General features: G+C 47.5%; 1 protein-coding gene across 1 annotated transcript; it reads left to right on the forward strand.

The window, feature by feature from the left end:
• The first annotated feature begins 561 nt into the window (after nt 1-561).
• Nucleotides 562-2240, forward strand: LOC125540655 (GDSL esterase/lipase At5g45910). The gene is given in 6 exon segments (XM_048704249.2): nt 562-869; nt 961-1185; nt 1305-1450; nt 1520-1796; nt 1869-2064; nt 2066-2240. Coding segments are annotated over 6 exon segments (1164 nt in total). The 5' UTR covers nt 562-607; the 3' UTR covers nt 2124-2240.
• Nucleotides 2241-22549: the final 20309 nt, after the last annotated feature.

The following is a 22549-nucleotide window of genomic DNA, read 5'->3' on the forward strand; positions in this document are numbered from 1 at the left end:
GGGGTCAGCTCACTGGTGCATCGGGGCCGCCGCCGCCACCGCTCCAGCGGGAAGAAGATAGAGAGAGGGGACTCTTTGAAGGTAGGGGGTGAGAGTAAGGTGCGAGAAGCAGAGGCGATTTAGCAGAGAAGAGAAGGGGATGGGGATCAGCTGATTTGGTGGAGGAGAGAAGAAGACACCCCGAGAAGAAAGGATAAGGTGTGGGCGGTGGGTGGTCCCGTTAAAGACGCGTGGCGCGCGACGGGCACGGCTTAAATCGCGAGAAAATCAGTCAGTAGATTTTAATTGTTTTCCTTTTTTTTCTATTTCTAGTGGCCTCTTTTACGAACGCATCAGTGGATGATTAGGACTGCGGTTTGACAAACAAACACGTTGGTCAGCACCACCGCTGCTGTGCCCACGTTGTGCCAGTCGGTGGATCCAGCTACGAGATGCGGCATTGGCGGGCGAGAGGCATATGCAATCCTCATAGTTTAACTCCAAACTCAGGTAGAGATAAGCAGAGTAGCTGTTTGTTTACTTGTAATAAGCCAACTTGAACATCGTCTTAATTACGTCTGTCTTCTTCTGCCCATGTTTCAACGTCGTTCACCCTTAAACGGTCAGGATGCACAAGCTAGTATGCGCCGGTTGGCTCCTGCTCCTGTCCCTCTCGTGGTCCAAGCCGGTGGTCTCTTCCCGCTCCGGTGGCCCTCGCTACCAGACCATCTTCAGCTTCGGCGACTCCTTCGCCGACACGGGCAACAACCCCGTCGTCTTCGGATGGTACTCCGTCTTCGACCCCGTCACGCGGCCTCCCTACGGCACCACCTTCTTCGGCCGCCACACTGGCCGCAACGGGGACGGCCGGCTCATCATCGACTTCATCGGTATGTTCGTGCACCTCCGTTGATTTCCGGCCGGCCGGTCACCAGAATATGTACCAGTCGATGACTGTAGGCTCTTTGTGGGACCGATTAGCTGAAAACCTGGGCCTGCCGTATGTGCCGCCCACCCTAGCGCACAACGGCAGCTTCCGCCGAGGTGCCAATTTCGCCATTGGAGCCGCCACCACCCTCGACGCCGGTTTCTTCCACGAGAGGGACATTCCCGGTGGCTCCAGCAAGTTCCCCCTCAACACCAGCCTTGGCGTGCAGCTGGAGTGGTTCGAGTCCATGAAGCCTACATTGTGCCGCACAGCTCGAGGTTACAATTATACACATTAATAATTTCATATGCATCGTTGTTTCATATACATTCGTAACTATCATTCTAGCCAAGTCAACGCTTGATGGGAACTCAAATGATATGCATCTTGCATCCAGAGTGCAAGAAATTCTTGGGCAGATCCCTCTTCTTGGTGGGCGAGTTCGGAGTCAACGACTATCACTTCTCTTTCCAACGGAAAACGGTGCAGGAAGTCAGATCCTTCGTGCCAGATGTTGTCGCCAACATCTCCATCGCCGTTGAGGTACTCTCTCTCTCTACTCTAGCTCCTACAACTACGAGCACCATGCTAAACCATTGTTGGTGTCAACAGAGGCTGATCAAGCATGGGGCGAGGAGCCTGGTGGTTCCCGGCGTGATCCCGTCCGGATGCTCGCCGCCGATACTGACCAAGTTCGCCAATGCCCCACCGGCAGCATACGACTCCAAAACCGGCTGTCTGACAGCGCACAACGAGCTGGGGCTGTACCACAACGCGCTGCTGCAGGCGGCTCTCGGGAAGCTCCGGGCCAAGCACCGCAACGTCAAGATCATCTACGCTGATTTCTTCGGCCCAATCATGGAGATGGTGGAGTCGCCGCACAAGTTCGGTTAGCACCGCCAACTCAACTGAAAGAATCTTCGTTAGTTGCTTAGCACATAGCGTTGATGGATGATTGCAGGTTTTGAAGAGGACGTACTCATGGTGTGCTGTGGAGGGCCTGGAAGGTACGGAATGAACGCGACGGTTCTATGCGGCGATGCAGCCGCGACGACGTGCCGGGATCCCTCTGCTCGGCTGTACTGGGACGGCGTCCACCTGACAGAGGCGGCTAACCGGCACGTCGCCGATGTCTGGCTGGGCGAGATCAACTCGTCCAGTCAGCCGCAAGCAGGGCCCAAAGGGGCCATGTCGACTGGGCCGTCACAAAATATAGGGGCGGGAACAGTGATGAACTAAGTGAGCTGAAAGATAATTTGTCCAGTTCATTGTTTGATACACGGCATCGCCATGTAATTTGTTATCCGAAGGGATGAAGCTGCAGGGTCAATCAGCCTCCTGTTACGTTTCTTTTACGGTATTTTTTTATGCGAAATCTATGTTCAGCTTCATGTTTGTGTTCAGGTCAAAATCTTATTCTCGGTACATGGTGAGATTTCTTTCGAGCTCTGTTCGTGAGTCTCTGGGGCCACCTGGGAAGCCTTGACAGGGTTTCTTCAAACCCGTGCTAACTAGATGGGGGAGACGTCTCTTCTGACTTGTGTTCGCAGCGCTTGCTTGCACCCTGTGAACCATGCGTAGGATGGTTATTGAGCATGTCTTTCTTACGCAGGCCTTTGACTCTATCTTCAAATTTCTTACATTTTTGTAGCACTGACACCCGCTCTATAGACAAGGGGGTCGCGGCGTGATGACTGCTAACGCATGTCGTCACACTTCGCAGCAGATTTTCTGTTCTACCGGCGACTTGGACACTTAGTGGTCTTTTTTTCACTTTCTTTTATAGTTGTTTTATGGACATGTTTATGTTGATGCCCAGTAGAATATTTATGTTTTCGCTGCGTCATGTGAACTTGTTATATGGAGGTGGCGATTGCTTTACTTACAAAAAAAGTAGGTGGAAAGCCTGTTTCAGGGAGTATTCTGTTTTCATGTGTGTCTTTCTTAGGCGGATAATCTTAGAACACTAACTTATCATACAATTTTATTCCCGAGAAAAAGTATAGCCCATTTTTAAGATGTTAATGTATTTAACCGACCGCATTGCAGTTGAGTGATCTGTCAAGCACAATTCTTAATGCTTCTCTATTGCACAATGCTGATCTAATTGTTAATATGTTTTCTTCTTCCACATGTAACCAAAGGAATAGTAGGTGTCTTCGCAGATTACCAAAAGCAAGCCATTTATTGCTTTGTCTGAATAGAATGAGAGAGGAAGCTCTCAGCAATTTGTAAGATATGTTGGTACATGTTGAAACATAATTTACTTTTTTGTGAAATGTATAAGAAATCATGAAATTAGAATAAAATAATACAAAGTTGTGGTAATATTGAATGTTTCTAAAATGAATCATTATATGACTGAATGTTTCTGAAATTGATTTGAACAACGACTGAAGCACAACTGAAAAGGTGAAATATTTGTGAATGATTCATGGACCATGATTGAAATAGGGGTAAACATGTTTGAAATCCATTGGTATTAACGTACATTCACCGAAATATTTCAAAAAAAGTGGGATTTACCAAAACATTTGAAATATTTATGAATGGTGTCTGGAACTTGACTGAAATAGGTGCAACTATTTTTTGAATCCATTGATTTTAAGAATGTCCACTCAAACATGGTTGAAAAAAACAAAATCTTAACTGCAACATGTTGAAAAGACTTGTTGTCCATTTTCATCATATTAGAAATCAATGTAGTTCTTAACAGGTGACATGGGAATTTTCATCATATTTGAAGTTGACATACATGGGAATTTGAGAGTGATGTTAGGTTTCTCGTGTTAGAAGTATAATTATGTTTAAGTTACAGATTAGGAGTTGGAGATAGAATAGGATTAAATCGTGTATGACTTGCCCTCTACTCCAAGTCTCTCTCCCTCATGTTGTACTCTATATATACCCCTACGAGGGCCAGATCAATGACACAACACAATATCCGTCCAGCCTACAATTTCCACATGATATTAGAGAGGTTTGTCCAACGACATCGATCCTCGGGCCTTCCACAACTTTCGCAGCGCGCCGCCCCCGGGAAGGCGCGGCACCCGATTTAATCAATGATTAGATCGATTCTTTAGATTAGTATAGGCCAAAATTTCCTTTAGCCACGAAATAAATTTGATCAGACCCCATCCGGTGAAAAAAATATCCAGGAAAATCGATGAGCGGCTGCCGACCTCCACCTACAACTCTGATGAGCGGCGCGCCATCTACTTCAACGTGCAGGCTCCGATGTGGACAAACAGGTGCTTGCAATGTCGTAGAGATCGGCAGCCCGGGGATACATGACTCCGCGGCTCCGGCTATATGTACGGCACGCATGACGCATCTGCCTTATCCAGCCGGACTGCAGGCCCAACGCGAACTTCATCGACTCCATCTGATCAGCGCGTACATGAACAGCGAGCACGGCGGCTTGCGTCTACACCAGCACACGCCATCTTCATCGATGCATCATGCACGTAATCTGTGGGGTTCCATCTGATCCATGCACCACGCTCCACGCACACGCACTACGTGCATCCACGCACATCCTGATTTGCATCGCCAGCCGATCACGGGAGGGCGAAGTTCCGCGCACACGGCATCGACCTCACAGCGCAGCACTGCGCATCGACGGGTCTTCTGCATCGAAGCTTCTTCAGCATCTCCATCGTGCCATCAGCCCTAAAATCCCCGGCTCGCCCCGAGCATGCCTGACGAACAGATCGATAGATCCATCTATCTCGCCACCAGAGCGTATCTCCCCTCTCGTTAGGGTTTCGTGTTTCTCTCGGGGCGATCTGGTCGCGGCCGTTGAGTCTTGTCCCTTCCCTGCCGCTGGTTCCCGTCCCGTCTCCCTGCTAGGAGTGACCAAGGGGCGCCCTGGGGTCGCCGCTCGCTCTTGGCCTGGTTCGGGACGCAGCGAGGTTTTAGGGTTCCACCTCAGAAACCCGATCTGTACGTCATCGGGTCAGTGATCTAGATGGCTGCTGAGGGAGCTTCGAGCTCCTCGGGGCTCAGCGATGTTGAGAAGATGATGCAGGAGCTAGGCCTCTGGGAGGAGGATCTGGACGACGTCGTCTTCGACGAGAAGGATGCTCCGTCGGAATTGCCAAGGTGGGTAGCGTTGATAAAGGTCAATACAAGCAAAACCTACAGCCAGACCTGGTTCTACAGGAATATGCGGGCGGCCTGGGACGTGGCCCAAGAAGCGAAGTTCAAATCATTGGAGGACAATCTGTACACTGTCCAGTTCACATGTTTGGGGGATTGGGAACGCGTTATGCATGAAGGCCCGTGGAATTTTAGGGGAGATGCGGTGCTGCTAGCTCCCTATGATGGTATTACAAAACCCTCGACGATCAAACTCGAGAGTATTGATATTTGGATCCAAATCCATGATGTGCCGGATCTTTATGCTCATCTAATCCAGCCCCTGGCTTCTAAGGTTGGTGAGGTTCTCTTTGCTGAAACCCAGTCCCATGACTTCACCGGGAATTTTTATCGTGTCTGGGTACGAATCAATGTGCACAAACCTCTCAAGAATGCGGTATCCATGGTTAGAGAGGGGAAAAGGCAGATTTACAAAGTAAAGTACGAGCGGCTCCTTGACTGGTGCGCCGTCTGTGGGATGCTTGGTCACTTATACAAAGAACATGGTAACGGGATCCACCCACCATCTGCATTAGTGTTCAAGGAACTCAGGGCTGATTGGTTTATGAGATCGGGTAGAGGCCCTGGAGAGGGCCGCGGTCGTCGTGGCGGTCGCCGGTGGCCGATCCGGAGGCAGATCAAACGGAGGCCGATCACAAGATCGGGAGGATTTTGTCAGCGTGTATGGTTCTGGAGCAGGGCGTGGGTATCAATCATACGAACCAGCAGAAGTGGCTAGTGAGATGGACACTGATGACTTAACCAGGAAGAGACAAGACAGACAGGAGAAACACAAGAGTGGCTTAGCTTCTGTTGGTATGCCACCTGACACCGCTAGTGGCATGCATCTAGCGATTGTTCCTATTGGAAGCAATCTGTCGAGTCCTCCTCCCCAGAGAGACCCGAAGAGGTCTCAGGTAGATGATGATGGTTCAGATGGATCGATTTCGGCCGTGAAGAATTTGGCGGGCTCCTTCGAGGAGCGCCGCCGAGCCCAATGAGTGCCCTATGTTGGAACTGCCGTGGCGCTGGCAAACCGGCGGCAGTTCGAGAACTTCGCGAGTTCGCGAGGAAGTTTGCCCCTGATGTGTTATGCATTGTTGAAACACAGATAAGTGGTGTGCGGGTTGAAGCTTTTGCAAACACGTTGGGATATGATCATGCATATGCTATTGATAGCCAAGGGAGAAGTGGAGGTATGGGTATTTTCTGGAATAACACTATAGATGTTCAGATTTTAGGTGACTCCGTCTATCACATTGATGCTAGAATTCAGGAGGCTGGCCAAGATCCTTGGAGGTTGACCTTTGTATATGGTGAGGCTCAAAATCATTTGAGGAGCCAAACTTGGGATCTGATGAAAGGTTTATCATTTTTGAATGACCTTCCATGGCTCTGCATGGGGGATTTCAACGAAGTTCTACGTCCGGAAGAACATCAAGGTGCTGCTAATCGTAGTAATGCACAAATTCAAGCCTTCCGAGATACTGTTGATATTTGCATGTTGATGGATCTGGGCTATCAGGGCTGCTTTTGGACGTTTGAGAAGAAGGTGAGGGGTGGCTCATACACGCGCGTTCGCCTTGATCGCGCACTAGCAACGCCGAGTTGGATGGCAAGGTTCTCGCTAGCACACGTTAGCCATATCACGTCCGCGTCTTCAGATCATGGGCCTATCTTGCTGGAGACGGACTCGCAACAGCAACGATCAAACCAACAGTTCCGGTACGAAGTGATGTGGGAATCACATGAGGAGTGGCGAGACACGATCATCTCAAGATGGAATGCGGTGACGCCGGGGTATGGAGTTGGAGATTTTTGGGACAAGCTTCTCTCAATCTCGAAGGATCTCGCTGTTTGGGGTAAGGATACTTTTGGGAGCGTGCGAAAGCAAATTAAAGAAGCTAAATGCCAGTTAGAGCAGCTCCGGAGTGACCCGGCACGGACAGGGCCGACTCACATTGAGTTGAAGATTAATGAGAAGCTGGTGGAGCTTTATCATCGAGAGGAATTAATGTGGCGTCAGAGGTCGCGGTTGCAGTGGTTGTCATCGGGAGATAGAAATACAAAATTCTTCCATATGAGATCCAGCATGAGGCGGAAACGAAATATGATCAAGGCCTTGCAAAACTCCCTAGGAGTGCTCACAGATGATCCGGCTGAACTGAGAATTATGGTGACAGATTTCTACAAGTCCCTATACACCACAGAGGGTGTGGCCGGGATGGAGGAGGTTCTTATGCATGTCCCTGCGAGGGTAACGCCGGCTATGAATGAGGAGTTGTGTGCTCCGTATACCAGTAATGAGGTCAAGGCAGCGCTCTTCCAAATGTTCCCAACGAAGGCACCCGGTCCGGATGGTTTCCCCGCACATTTTTACCAGCGCCATTGGGAGATCTGTGGGGACGAGGTGACAAAATTGGTTCTCAGGATTATAAAGGGAGAGGAGAGTGCAGAGGCAATTAATGACACTGTCTTAGTTCTGATCCCAAAGGTAACAAGTCCGACCCACCTCTCTCAATTCAGACATTTTAGCCTTTGTAACGTGCTCTATAAAATTGCCTCAAAAGTCATAGCTAATAGGCTGAAGCTCATACTACCTGACATTATTTCTGAAGAACAGTCAACATTCGTTCCCGACAGATTGATATCCGATAACATTATATGTGCGTACGAGTGCTTGCATTTCATGAAGAGGAACCGATCAAAAACCAATAGCAGTTGTGCACTGAAACTTGATATGATGAAAGCATATGATCGCTTGGAGTGGGATTATCTTCAGGCCATAATGCTCAAGCTAGGTTTCTCGTCTGCTTGGGTGGACATTATCATGGGGATGGTGAAATCAGTATCATTTTCTGTGTTGTTGAATGGGGAAAAGCTAGAGCAGTTTAAACCCCTCAAGGGGTATTTGACAGGGAGATCCGATCTCCCCCTGCCTTTTCTTACTTGCAGCAGAGGGCCTGTCGTGCCTTTTAAAGTCCAGTTCTCAGTCGTCTGCGTTTGGTGGCATCAAGGTGGCCCCTACAGCCCCAACTGTTAGCCATCTATTGTTCGCAGACGATAGCTTGTTGCTTTTTAAGTCAAGTGTGGAGGGAGCAGAGTTGGTATCAAACCTACTGGGTACTTATTGTGGAGCCTCGGGACAGAGAATAAATCATGAAAAATCTTCTGTTTTCTTTAGCAGAGGTTGTCCAGATTCTCTTAAGCAAGGTGTCATGCAAAGACTAAATGTCCATAATGAATCTTTGAGTGACAGATATTTAGGTCTGCCAACGGAGGTCGGTCACTCAAAAAATGGCACGTTCAAGTACCTTCGAGACAGAGTGTGGGAGAAAGTAAGAGGATGGATGCAGAAAATGCTTTCGGTTGGTGGAAAGCAAGTCCTCATCAAGTCGGTCGCACAAGCGATCCCAGTGTTTTCAATGTCTTGCTTTAGACATCCTAGAGGAGTTTGCGAGAGTGTAACATCCATCATACGGCAGTTTTGGTGGGGCAGCAAACAAGGAAGAAGGAAGCCATGTTGGGTCTCGTGGGATGTCATGACAAGGCCAAAGGACTAAGGGGGGCTGGGTTTTAGGGATCTTGAGATCTTCAACGTTGCCCTACTGTCAAGACAGGCTTGGCGTCTTTTACAAGAACCGGACTCCCTAAGTGCTCGCATTCTCAAGGCAGTCTACTACCCATTGACGACCTTATTGGAGGCGGAGTTAGGCCCCCATCCATCGCAAGTCTGGCGAGCTATTATTGATGGAAGAAATGTATTGAACCATGGGATCATCAGGCGTATTGGCGATGGAGCAACGACCAGAATTTGGCATCATAACTGGCTTCCGAGAAGTGGCCTAATGAAACCTTTTCCGCCTCGGGTAGCTGATCCACCGCAAATGGTAAGCGATCTGATCGAACCAACCATGGCATGCTGGAGAGAGGAGGTAGTACGCCAAGTCTTTGTTCCCGTTGATGCGGAGGCAATCACTATTGGAATCTGGCACTTTGCCATCTGCCATGGCAGATGGCAAAGGCATGGTCGGCGGATGGCAAAGGCTTTGCCATCACCCAGCAGATGGCAAACAGTTTGTCTGAAACCCTACCGACAAAGGCTTCTTTGCCATCTGCTGGCTAATGGCAAAGAGCCTGTGGCTTTGCCATCAGCTGGCAGATGGCAAAGCCTCTTAACGGGGTTAGCCCCGTTAGAAGGCTAACGGCATACTTTGCCGTCAGCCAGCAGATGGCAAAGGCTGCAGGCTCTTTGCCGTCTGCCAGCAGATGGCAAAGTATGCAGGCTCTTTGCCATGCGCCAGCAGATGGCAAAGGCTACATGCTTTGCCGTCCGCCAGCAGATGGCAAAGTATGCAGGCTCTTTGCCGTGAGCCAGCAGATGACAAAGGCTGCATGCTTTGCCGTCTGCCAGCACATGGCAAAGAGCTTTGCCATCTGCTGGCAGATGGCAAAGAGCCCAAATAGGCCAGACCAAATTTTACGTGTAGATGACACGTGGCCTCTTTGCCATCTGCCATCTGTCAGCAGATGGCAAAGTGATTATATTGCCCCATTTAATTTTGTTTTTTCTTATATCAATTCATTTTCACAGAATATCAAACACAAATATATTTATATGACCAATATAGCATATTCAACACATATTACCAATAGTCATGAACACATATATCCAATACATGTTACCAATAGTAGCAAGTTTCATCCATACATATACATATTTTCATCAATATTACACAGTTTCATCCATAGGTAACAAGTTTCGCAAGGTCAAAACAAAAACTAAATACAAGCACTCCATCAACCCAAGCTTCCGTGATCTTAAGCAAATCTGTAAAATGGGAAAGAAGAAAGTTAGAAGAAGAAGACTGGAAGAAGAAGATTATTATGAGACGCTTGTAAGCTTCTAACGTCTCTACGTCTCATCCATAAGCTAAGCATATGAAGTCATTTAGGACCTAAAATATGTCATTTCTTAAGCATATTATATCATTTTAGAGCTAGCTAAGCATATTAAGTCATTTTGGAGGAAAAGATGCTAAGTATAGGTCATTTTAGAGCTATCCTAGGTTAAATATGTCATTTTTAAGCTAGCTAAGCATATTAAGTCATTTTGGACGAAAAATGCTAAGTATAGGTCATTTTAGAGCTATCCTGGGTTAAATATGTCATTTTGGAGCTAATTAAGCTTATTATGTCATTTTTGAGCTAGCTAAGCATATTGAGTCATTTTGGAGGAAAAAAAATGCTAAGTATATGATTATGTCGCTAGTATCCATATGGCAGAGAACCCAGGCCGACATGACTAGTCATAGAACCAAGGTGGCACAAACGTACAGGGACAGGCATACATGACCCAGCAATGCATGTGTCGGTCATCAGCGAGTGCAACCAAGTCATAGCAAGCTACAAGGACTTCGGTGATACACCGCGTGACATTTCCCCGTAGGGACAGACACAGGAGCAAAGAAGGACACATGTCGGTCAATCCATGTGTTCCGGAGCAGTAGCGAACTACCATGGCTCAGTGGAAGCACCAGGAGGCATTTCCCTGTATGGAAGGCTACCAAAGGCACACGACTAGGTGTCGAATCCCACACATACAATGCATTTCAAACATACACACATTATGCACGATATGTGTAGATACAACATGGCATCACAACAAAACCCTATTAAGCAAAACACTTGGGAAACTTACCGTCATCACGGAGGTGTAGGTGTAGGTGTAGGTGTAGGACCGATCGCGCCAGTGGCAGACGGAGAAGGATCGGTCGATGCTTGTCGGGAGTTACGCTGCACCAAAGATTATTTCCAATGTATCGTTAGCATGATGCAACTCAAATGTGAAGACTAGTAACTAATGACTGTTCAAATGAAACTCACCGTGCCCGCCGGAGCAATGACTGGCATCGGCGGAGGGGTCTGGCCGTTCTTCTCGCACATGAACTGCACATTTGGTTTTGACGAGTCAATCATATTAGTTACTAATGAAAGGAACATTGCGTGCATGATTTAGCTAATATGCAGAAGAAACTTACCACGAAGAGCTCGTACATGGCCCGGTTAGCCAAGTCGTTCCGGTTCCTCTCCTCCTCCAATAGCCTAGCCGTCCTCTCCTCATTCTCCCGGTCCCTCTCCGCCAACTACCGGTCCCTCTCCTCAAAAGCAACCTGGGTCTTCGCTCTCTCTGCCTCAATAGCAGCCTGCAACACCACTCGTTAGCATTGTAATCATTGACGGCCGCAAACACAATGTAATGGAGGAAAGGCTACTGAGTCCGTATAACAAACCTGGAATTCAATTTCCACTGGTCGTAAACGAGGCGGTATTTCAGGATCAGAGCTGGTCTGGCGCTTCTTGATCTGCGGGAGAGTGCTACTACAACGTATCAGTCCATTACCAATGGCTAACGATCCATGGGACCTCCCGCCACCAGATATCATCACCAGCTATGGATCAAGAGGCCGGCTCAGGTTAAAGTCCGGCCCTTTCCTCGCCTTCCCCTGCTTAACGTACTGCACCATCTTGTGGTGGGAGGCCTTGTTGCTGAAGTTCTCTGCATTTTCGAGGTCAGACTCAAAGAATGCCTTGGCCTTCTTGTACGGTGCAATATTGGACATGCCATAAAGGTCGAACAGCTCTGGCACTGGAGCCTTGTTGTGTTTTGACTAAAAGAGAGGAACAGAGTATTAGTTAAGGACTCAAACTAGCACAAAGAATGAATTTGCATGAATCATCAAGCAAACCACACATACCCAGTTTTTCCCGTACCCATGTAGGTTGACGCTGCCTAGATGGTGTGGCACACCTTTCATTTTGAGACGCTTCTCCTTTGCAATGTTGTGGGCGACGCGCCATTGGGGAGAGCACCACTCATCCACCAACGCCTCCCAGCAGTCCATCTTGTCCGCACACCATCTCGGGGGCACCTAAGTTAAGCAAGAGAAATTTGAGCGCTACGCCTACGAATCAAATCTTGGAAACTAAGTACAAGGCCTTAAGAATAGGTAATTACCTTCATGTACTTCTCCTTACTCAGATACTTGTCCCGGCACTTCTCTTTTCTCCTCCTAATACCAGTCTGTGCTAAGTAGTATCGAACAGCCTGCGTCCGAGCCTCGTGCCGAAAGTTTCCAAGTAGGCGCCTGCACTCGGCGTCGATAACCCGAGCCGCGGCCTCCTCCTATCCCTCAGCACACCTGTAGAAGGTCTGCAATCAAACAAGAAAACACGGATTAGAAGGTCTGCAATCAAACAAAAAAACACATGTAGAAGGTATGCAATCAAAGAAGAAAACACAACGTAAATGGCAAAGGAGAAATTACCCAAAACGTGGCGATCACAATGTCGGCCACCGTGTCGCACTCGACATCGCCGACCCTATGCTCCGGCGAGGCCGGGGCAGCCAAGTAGTGCTCCCAGGTCATTCCTAGCTCTGGAACCCGGCCCTCACCGGGCAACGTGACCCACCCCGGGAAGCACTGGCGACAAATCACACCAAGGACAGTGTTGGGCCTGCGTACACCATCTTCGTGTGTCCAAGAACTACAGTATGACAAGGCCAATGCATTAGATATTCGAAGAAACGTCAAGGCAAAAGGTTAAAAAAGAGTAAATGCACTTACTTCTCCCCGTTAGGCGCAATCAACCACCTCTGGTCGGGGGTCGCCGGGGTGGGCGGGAGCTTTGTATGACCACGCTGGTAGACTTTGCACCCCTCAACCCACTCACCCTCGCTATAGCTATCAGGACTATAGTCTGCACCCTGAACACGACCATGTGCACTCGACTCCGTCCAGTCCTCCGATGGGCTCGGCTCCGACTCAGCGTGACCCCGTCTGAGCTCCGGAGTCTCGTGGGGCGAAGACTCGGTGGCCCGAGGCTCGTCGGCCGTAGGCGCGCCTGCCATAGGCTCGTCGGCCGGAGGCTCGTGGAGTGGAGTCCGAGACGGGTCCACCTCAGATGGCTCGATCTCAGACGGAGCAGTCCTGTGGTCGGGTGACTCAGCTAGGGGTGGCGGCGAGGAAGGCGTAGCAGCCTTCCTACCTCTCCCGCCGCCACGTCCACCTCTAGCAGCCTTCTCCTTCTTCTTACCCCCCCTGGACCTCTCCCGGCCGAAGAAGAAGCGACAGTCGCTGGACTCTGCAAACTAAGATCTAGCGCTCTCCGGAGGCTATGGGGGGGGGGGGGAATGGAACTACCCCTCCCACCACGCGCCGAGGTAGGAGCCTCGGAGCGCTCTCGACCCGCGCCCACCATCTGTCAACACCTGAAATGACAAAGAGTAAACGAAATTAGTACAATATAAAAAAATGAATACCTGACATGAATAATAATATATATATATATAAATTCATTTTAGAGGAATAAATGCTAAGTATAGCTCATTTTAGAGCTATCCTAGGTTAAATAGGTCATTTTTGAGCTAATTAAGGTTGTTATGTCATTTTTGAGCTAGCTAAGCATATAAATTCATTTTGGAGGAATAAATGCTAAGTATAGCTCATTTTAGAGCTATCCTATGTTAAATAGGTCATTTTTGAGCTAGCTAGGTTAAAACTTGAACTAATTAATAATATATATGTATATAATAATAATGGAATACCTGACATGAACTATAATATTAATCTTCATCGTCATCATTAATAAATGCATCATCATCGTCTATATATGCTTCGGGGTCAATAAATGCATCATCCTCATCACTATCAGTAATGACGTGCTCATCATCATCATCAATAAATTCATCAACATCTGGAAGGCCTCCTGTATGTAATCAGTCAAGCATTGACAGGTCATCCGCAGCAGTAACCTCTTCTTGTTCCGGCTCTTCTTGTTCCTGCTCAGGCTCGGATTCACTGCCGCTGTCTACTTGAATGTTCTGAGGTGAGCGGTTCTTGAAACGTTTTTTGGAAAGACGTGTTTCTTGGAAAAATTCTCCTTCATATGTGTCTGGATTAATGTGAGGTTCATAATCCTCTTCATTGGGGGGAGGTGGTCTAACACGTGGCGGCACTTCATAAACGACATCCCAACCATCGAGATTTGGATCACTTTGGCAGGCCAACGGTAGATAGAAAACTTGGGTTGCCTGTTGAGCCGTAATATAGACATCGGGAACATCCAAATGGGTGCTTTGTTTGATTTCGACTAGCCCTAGATGTTCATGAGTCCTTCTAGTCTCTTTCGGCTGGAACCAATGACATTTGAAGACTACGACGTTCGGTGGGTTTGCACCATAGAATAGAAGTTCATAAATTGCTTCAACTCTTCCATAATACTCGGTATCTCCTTCGCCGATAGCAGAGACACAACAATTTGTAGACTTTCAGTCGGCCATAGATAGCTCTTTGCCATAGGTACGAAAGGGATACCCGTTGATGTCGTATTTGTCAAATGAATGGACCTTATAGTGAAAACCATTAGCGACTTGTCTCAATTCGGCGTCCATAGACTCTGAACTAGCCTACAAGTTCAGTACGAAAGGATTGTTGCATTAGCCAGAAATTAGAAGAAGAAATGAAATGTTCTAATGGAAATTACCGTTTGTTTGAACCAAGAGATGAAACCGGGATAGCCGCCTCCATGCATTGCTAGAAGCTCATACTCTTTGACGGAATCCTTTTGGATAACCGCTCCATACGAGAATTTGGCGACGTATCGACTGTATCAAATATCCGGGAATAAGAGCAGTTCAAATGAAGTAGAGGTTGTGAACCAATGTACCGAGAACTTACTCGATGTACGGCCGCACTTCTGTTAGATTGTTGAAGATATACAACGTAATGGTCCGCCATTCGTCGTTATCCAACAATAAGGGAGTATAAGCACCGGCTGGTGCGAGCTTCCCTTTGAATAGGCTGAGGTTGGATCCACCCTTTTTAGGGTCGCCAACATTGTACCGAGGCTTCGGATTATGCAAATGACGATTTTTGGCTTTGTAGTGTGCTGTCACGAAGTTTGCCGCCTCCTCAGTAATGAATGCCTCGGCCATCGATGCTTCAATTCGATGTTTATTTTTACATTTTGCTCGAAGCGTCTTCTGCATCCTCTCAGTTGCGTAGCACCAACGATTCTGCACGGGCCCCCCCAATCGTGCCTCGGTCGGGAGATGCAAAATCAAATGCTGCATTGGATTAAAGAAGCCAGGTGGAAAGATCATCTCCAACTTGCAGATCAACTCCGGCGCCAAATCTTCCATTTCTTCTATCAAGCCAGGCGATAATTCTTTCGCACATAGAACACGGAAGAAATAGCTCAGTTCTGCCAGTACTAGCCATTCATCCTCAGGGATAAAGCCACGCAACATCACCGGCATTACCCGCTCAAGCCATATGTGCCAATCATGACTCTTGAGACCAAATATTTTCAATTTTTCAAGGCTCGCCCCCCTCTTTAGATTCGATGCATACCCATCGGGGAACATGAACTCCTTTTTCACCCACAGGAGTATTTCCCTCATAACCGGCCTTCCAAGATTGAACCATGCCTTTGGCTTCGCCTAGTTCTTCTTTCCTTTTGGTTGTTTCATGTTTTGTAGCGGTCTATCACATAGAGCCTCCTGATCGACTCTGGCCTTAGGATTATCCTTCGTTTTCCCCTCTATGCCGAACAATGTACCAAAGATGGCCTCGCCGACATTCTTTTCAGTGTGCATCACGTCGATGTTGTGTGGGCAAAGGAGGTCTTTGAAGTACGGCAGATCCCACAAGCATATCTTGTGGGTCCAGGCGTGTTCCGTATTATACCCCTTGAAATACCCTGGACGCTCTGGATCCGGCTCGAGAGTGTTTAACTGATCCAGGGTCTGTTGGCCTGTCAACGCAGGTGGTGCAGAGTTTTTGACATCTCTACCTTTGATGAAGTTCTTCTTGTCTTTTCTGAACTTATGGTGAGGATCCAGGAACTGTCTATGCATGTCGAAGCAAGAAAACTTGCCACCCGCCTGCAGCCGACGAAACTCAAGAGCTGCCTTGCATGTGGGGCACGGGAACCTTCCATGCACACACCAACCAACGAATAGCGCATATGCCGGCAAGTCATGCATCGAGTACATGTACCACACACGCATTAGGAAGTTTTTTTTGTAGCGGCGTCGTATGTCTTGATCCCATTATCCCAAGCTTCTTGTAGTCATGCATCGAAGACTCCAACATATCATTGAAGGCCTTTGCAGATTCCTCCATCTCATCGTCCGAATCCCGAGCATCATCAAAGTCTTGCACCATGTCTTCCATCCCGGTACCATGCTCGTCAGTGCGACGACGGCCCTCCTCAGCTCTGGAACGTTGGGCAGACTCACCATGAAATGTCCACATCGTATAACCGGGCGTAAAACCCCACTTCTGCAGGTGTTTGATCATTTCAAACTCTGACATCTTACGATAGTTGTCGCACTTGACACAGGGGCACCAGGTTGTTTCCTGTCCATTTGCAAATGCGGCTCTGATAAACCCCTTGGTTTTTGTCATCCATTCAGGGGTCATGTCTTTCTGACTAGGGTGACCGGTGTACATCCACGCACGATCACTCATCTTGCCTGGCTACTGGACACACAAGAAATACATACATAATTCAGCAAACCATATATTCATCAGTTAATAGAGTTTCTCAGTTTTATTACATCCATGCAACCTAGACGCTAATAGGTAAAGATAGGTCCTAATCCCACCCGAGTATGTGTAGATTGGGTTCGTTTTCCCATGCTCTGCTCCGGATCCGACACAAAATTTTGGCAGCACCTCCCCGTTGTTCTCCTGATACACGTCTCGGCAATAAGCAGAGAGGATGTGTACCCGGAGAACAACAGGGAGGCACTGACGAAATTCTGCATCGGATCCGGAGCAGAGCATATGGGAAAACGAACCCAATCTACACATACTCGGGCTGTCCATGGATAACGTTGGACAATTCGAAAGAATCACGGTTATAAATATGCAAATGCATGCATATTTATAGATGTAACCCTTTCGAACGGGAGACGCATAGTGGTCACGCATACTGATGATTCAATCTACCTATAGCTAGCATGTTTCATCGGCACGAAGACCGGAACATAGAAAATGATTGGGGGAGGAGGAGATGTCATTTGTGCTCACCCACGAACGTCGGGGCAGAGCTCGTTGAACGCACGGGGAGGTCGTCAAACACCAGACCCTCGCAGCGACGAAACAACTGCACATTTAAATCCACCCGATCAACACAAATATACATGCCTTTCAGCGTGCACTTAAATAGTCTGTCCACTGTACAATGTGATTTTTTTCAGTAGGGGTATAGGCAAGAACTCATAGACATCTTACCTTGGGCAAGAAGTGCTCAAGCGAGGAAACGAGAGTGACCAAGGCTGGATCAAGCCCAATCTCCTCCTTTACCTCCCTTAATGTTGTTGCTGCATCATCAGCATCACCCTCCTATGACTTTCCTCCGGGCAATGCAACCTCCCCTGCAAATCTCAAGTGGAGAAAACAAAATCAGATAGGGTTTATCCAGCTCGTGTCTAGGTTGGTATCTATTTGTGAACCTGATTGTTCAAATATAAAAGCTAAGTAAGCCAAACCAGCACTAAACAGAAAAAGCTAGGTTAAAAATCCTCTTAAAATTATAGGCCAGCCTCTTAAAATTTCTTTCTCAGATAAATTCATGGGATAACTTATATTCAGATTTTATCTGAATTCATGACGAATGCGTAACTAGGCACGTAAAGTTTGAACAAACAAGTATGAAATGAGTAATTTGGAATCTGCGGAGTAGCACATAGCAGTGCCAAACAGGTCAAAATGCTTTCTGCCACCAATTTATTATCTAAAACGGAAAAACAAAGTGGACATGAAATAAATTAGACGGCATGCACACCCGCTATTGTGTAAAGCATGCGTGTGTATCTCTCCTTTCCCCTCTGATATATCTCATATGAAACTGTACCCGGAGTGGATGAATTAGCTTTCTATATATGCGACATAAGAGAGCGAGGAAACATAAGGAAGCACTCTCTTAAAGAGGATTTCAAGGAATCAAGGAAATATGAGCCAAAAAGATAAGGCTAAATTAACCTTCTATATATGCGAAATAAGAGAGCGAGGAAATATAAGGAATGAAAAAGAGGCTAAAAAAAAGATGTTGCATGTATAATTTATAAGGAGGAGAGGGACATGCACGTTGAATCATCTTTCATGATCAAGAATGAAATATAGTAGAAATAGAATGCAAGTATGGCGGTAATGCAAGTAGAAACAGATTCCAAACTGCATTACAACTATGGTGTTGATTGGGACCTAATCCGTTGAGCAACGGTCTTGATTTCGGTATCATGGCGGAAGAAGCCGTGCTCTCAGCCTACTAATGGAACCAAGTATGATACTTATATTCTTACCAACAGAAATATAGAGATACACATTCTGTGCTATACCCAGGTAATGGTTTTGGTTGGGGCTTAAGCTTTGGGAGAGATGAGAGCAAGATACGTGATAAAGGCAAGGTGGTTGCTTTTCTATTTCCTGCTTAACTTCCATACATAGGTACATCTCTTTTTATAAGCCAAGGATATAAGCGTGGTGATCAAATCCTGCCTTTAATTCTAGATTCTCTATGGAGTTCCATACAGAAAAATAATGTATGCAAGGGGGTTGCTTCCAAAGAGCTGACCAAGATTTATATTTATGAGGTTTGCAAATTTTAAATCTTTGAGAAACCACAAGGTAATGGGATTTCAGAATAACATACATATTTTTGAATTTTGAAAAATATAAGTCTTTTGTTGGCAGCTAATTAATATTTCGGATTTACAATTTAGCTTGTGTAGGTGCATTTCCCTTCCAAAAAAGTTTCAGAGTTTTTTTATTTGTTTTGAAATTAGTAAATTATTTTGTGCATATAGGGTGCGCTGGCTTCACTCACTACTTTATTCAAAACTTGTAATCAAGCAAATACGTAAGACAATTCAAACTTCGGATCACAAGGCACAAAAAAATCCCACTTGCACTAGTGTCATGCATATCTTTTTTTTTGCGAATATATCTGATTTGGTTGGGTTCTGAAAAAGATAGCCTTCTTAGACTGTAGTCATTACTCCAACAGGTAAACTTGTACATGAAAACAAGTTCTTGTAGTTAGGGGTTTAAGCAAATCTTTAGCAGTTTCTACAAGAACGCTTTCACTACACATTCCATGCATATCACGTGGTCATTTCCATGCATAGAAAATAACATATACTAGTATAGACAGATTTATGGACCGATTTAATACAAGAGGCCAAGTTACTGCATTGGATCGCACACGTCATTCAGGAGAGCCACACCATCTTTGATGCCGTATAGGGAACCGATGGAGCATGGCCCCAAGAGATTGGAATGACTTGCAAAGGAGGTTATGGCCCTGTTTATTTGGGCTTTTACTTCTGCTTTTGCAGCTTTTCTATTTTGGTAAAAAAGACACAAAAGCTCCTAAATATGGGTTTTTTTGCTTCAGATTGTGGCTTATAAATCAATATTGTTATATGATGGTATAAGCCAAAAGCCGAAGCAAAAGGCACCCATTTAGAAGCTTTTTTACTTTTTTACCAAAGCGAAAAGCTGCAAAAGTAGAAGCAAAAGCCCAAACAAACGGGGCCTATGTCCCGGCTTGGGTGACATCCATGTAACTTGATTTTTAACCATTGATTTCATGCTCAGTATCTCACTGTTTAGATAGGCCCTCATTGATTTCAATGATGCAACAAACAGTTCTAGTAAATATGTAATGTAGGTTTATATATTTATGATACGGTGGTCGGGGAGCTAATGCAAGTAGGGAATCCACTTTGTAGCTAATTAGATCAGTGAGCTAGCTGCTCAATGACTACATATTGATCACATCACCGGCTACCTCCACCCATAATATATCCATCTCTAGATGCTTTAGAAATGGATTTAGTTGAGAACGATACAATAGTCGATCTACTCAAAAGAACGTAAAATAGAGCAACACTAATCTTGGCCAGCTAAAATTAAACAAGAAAAACACATTAAGGGTGCAAGGGAGATAACATTTAAGAGAGAAGGGAAGAGATCCTGCTGGGGATTCAGTTAGACTTGAGAGAGGGGAGACGGTTGCTCACAGGAGGATGGCGCGGTGGCGGGAAGGGGGCGGCGCCGCGGCCTGGCTCGGTGGAGGGGCGGGCGAAGGGGCGGACTAAGGTGGCGGGGAGGGCCGCGGGGCACGCCGCGGTGGCCGGGAGGGCCGCGAGGAGAGGGCGGCGCTGCGGCCTGGAACAGTGGAGGGGCGGGCGCATGGGTAGGCTGCCGTGGAGGGGAGGGGCGGGGGAGGGGCGGGCTGCGGTGGCGGGGGAGGGGCGGGCTGCGGTGGCGTGGAGCGGCGGGCCAGCGTCGGGAACGTGGGGCGGGGGCGCACGGTGGTGGGCGGGTGAGGTGGGGAGAGAGAGAGGGTGGGTCGGGCTGGGAGAGAGAGGGGTGGGGCCGGGCTGGGAGAGAGGGGAGGAGATTTTTTTTGAGAGATGGGAGAGGAGATAGTCCCACCTCTTTGCCATCAGCCAGCGGATGGCAAAAGCCCACTTCTTTGCCATCAGCCAGCGGATGGCAAAGCCCCACCTCTTTGCCATCAGCCAGCTGATGGCAAAGAATCTTTGCCGCCAGCTGGCAGATGGTAAAGAGGTGGGGCTAGTGGGCCGTTATAGCGTCGTTATCCACTGGGCCCACCCACTTCTTTGCCATCTGCCAGCGGACGGCAAAGATTCTTTGCCATCCGCTGGCAGATGGCAAAGAACTGGCTGATGGCAACCAGGTTCTTTGCCATCCGTCAGTTCTTTGCCATCTGTTTTTTGTAAGCGGATGGCAAAGACGTTCTTTGCCATCCGCTGGCAGACGACAAAGAGATGACTGATGGAAAATTCCCTGTTTTCAGTAGTGAATCCTGAAGATCCCCCTCTGTACTAGACAAGTGGACGATTTTTGGGCATGGTCGGGCAATCCGAGGGGCCGTTTCTTAGTAAAATCAGCTTACAAATTGATCCATAAGTTGAAGATGAGAAGGGAGGACTGGCTAGATGAGGCCGAGGATATGTCCAGCAGAGAATCCAAAGGATGGTCATCTATTTGGGGATTGCAAGTTCCTTCAAAACTGAAAATATTCACATGGAGTCTGGCTCGTCACTCACTTCCTACCGGTGATGTTGTGCACCGTCGAAACATGTCATCATCGCATGTGTGTGCGTTATGCGGAGCAGATAACAACTGGCGCCATTCTCTTCTCGACTGTAACTACGCCCGATGCGTGTGGGCTCTATCAAATAAGGATATGGTGCAGCATATGTGTATGCAGAGAGACGAACAGGCAAAGAGATGGCTCTTTCTGATGAGCGAATCGCTTCCTCAAGAGGAATTCACTACCATGATTGTCACATTATGGGCGATTTGGGCAGCAAGGAGAAAGATAATCCATGAAGGAATTTACAAACCTCCATTCGCTACTCATGGTTTTGTCACTAGCTACTTGGCTGATTTGAAGCACATACAGAAACCTATTGACAGGTCACCGGCAACTCCAAGGGCTCGCCCTACTGCTTGGCAGCCACCACCGGATGATCATGTTAAGATTAATGTCGATGCGGCTGTGCCGCGTGCTGGTGGAAGGGGGGCTGTGGGAGCCGTTTGCCGCGATGCATCGGGTGTGTATTTGGGGGCCTCGGCAGTTGTTTTCAACAACATAGAGGCATCGGGTGTGTATTTGAGGGCCTCGGCAGTTGTTTTCAACAACATAGAGGACCCGGAGGTGCTTGAAGTTCTAGCTACCAGGGAAGCGCTGGCACTTGCCGAGGATTTGTACGAGCAGAAAGTTTTCATCGCCTCGGATTGCATGGCAGTGGTGGAGGCGATCAAAGGAGGAACGGCAGCAACATATGGAGCAGTGGTACATGAAATAACGGATAGAGCTCGTTTTTTCTCATCGTGTTCTTTTAGTCATGAATTTAGATCCTCGAACTTTGAGGCTCACAACCTCGCGAAGCATGCATTAACGTTGGGGACTGGCCGCCATGTCTGGTTAGGCCACCCCGGCGATCTTTTGTTCGTCCCTGTAAACATTGTGACGGTTGAATAAAAGTTTCGCGAGTTTGTCTAAAAAAAAAAGCTATTCTTCATCGAGCTGAGCGACAAAACTGCACCGAGCGATCTTCATCGACCCCGCGCCGCGACACCGAGTTGTACGACTACATCAAGCCTAATTTTTTTTCTTCGTCGAGCATATATAAGAGAAGCTACCATGGCATGCATCATCCACACGTCAGGCCCGTGTGGAAAGCGATGCAATTCTTCATCAACTTCTCCAGCACGACACGGCATTGACACCCCGTCGCCACGAGGGACGCCTTCAAGCGACACATCATCGTCGACACGCCGCTGCAACGCCATCACCGACACTTCATCGCCAAGGTCTTCATTAAAGTGGTCTTCATCAACATCTTCGTCAACACACCGCCACTGCCTTGTCCACAAGATAGACACC

The sequence above is a fragment of the Triticum urartu genome, chromosome 2A (assembly GCF_056163025.1).
Source record: "Triticum urartu cultivar PI428250 chromosome 2A, HENAU_Tu73, whole genome shotgun sequence".
In the NCBI taxonomy this organism is placed as follows: domain Eukaryota; kingdom Viridiplantae; phylum Streptophyta; class Magnoliopsida; order Poales; family Poaceae; genus Triticum; species Triticum urartu.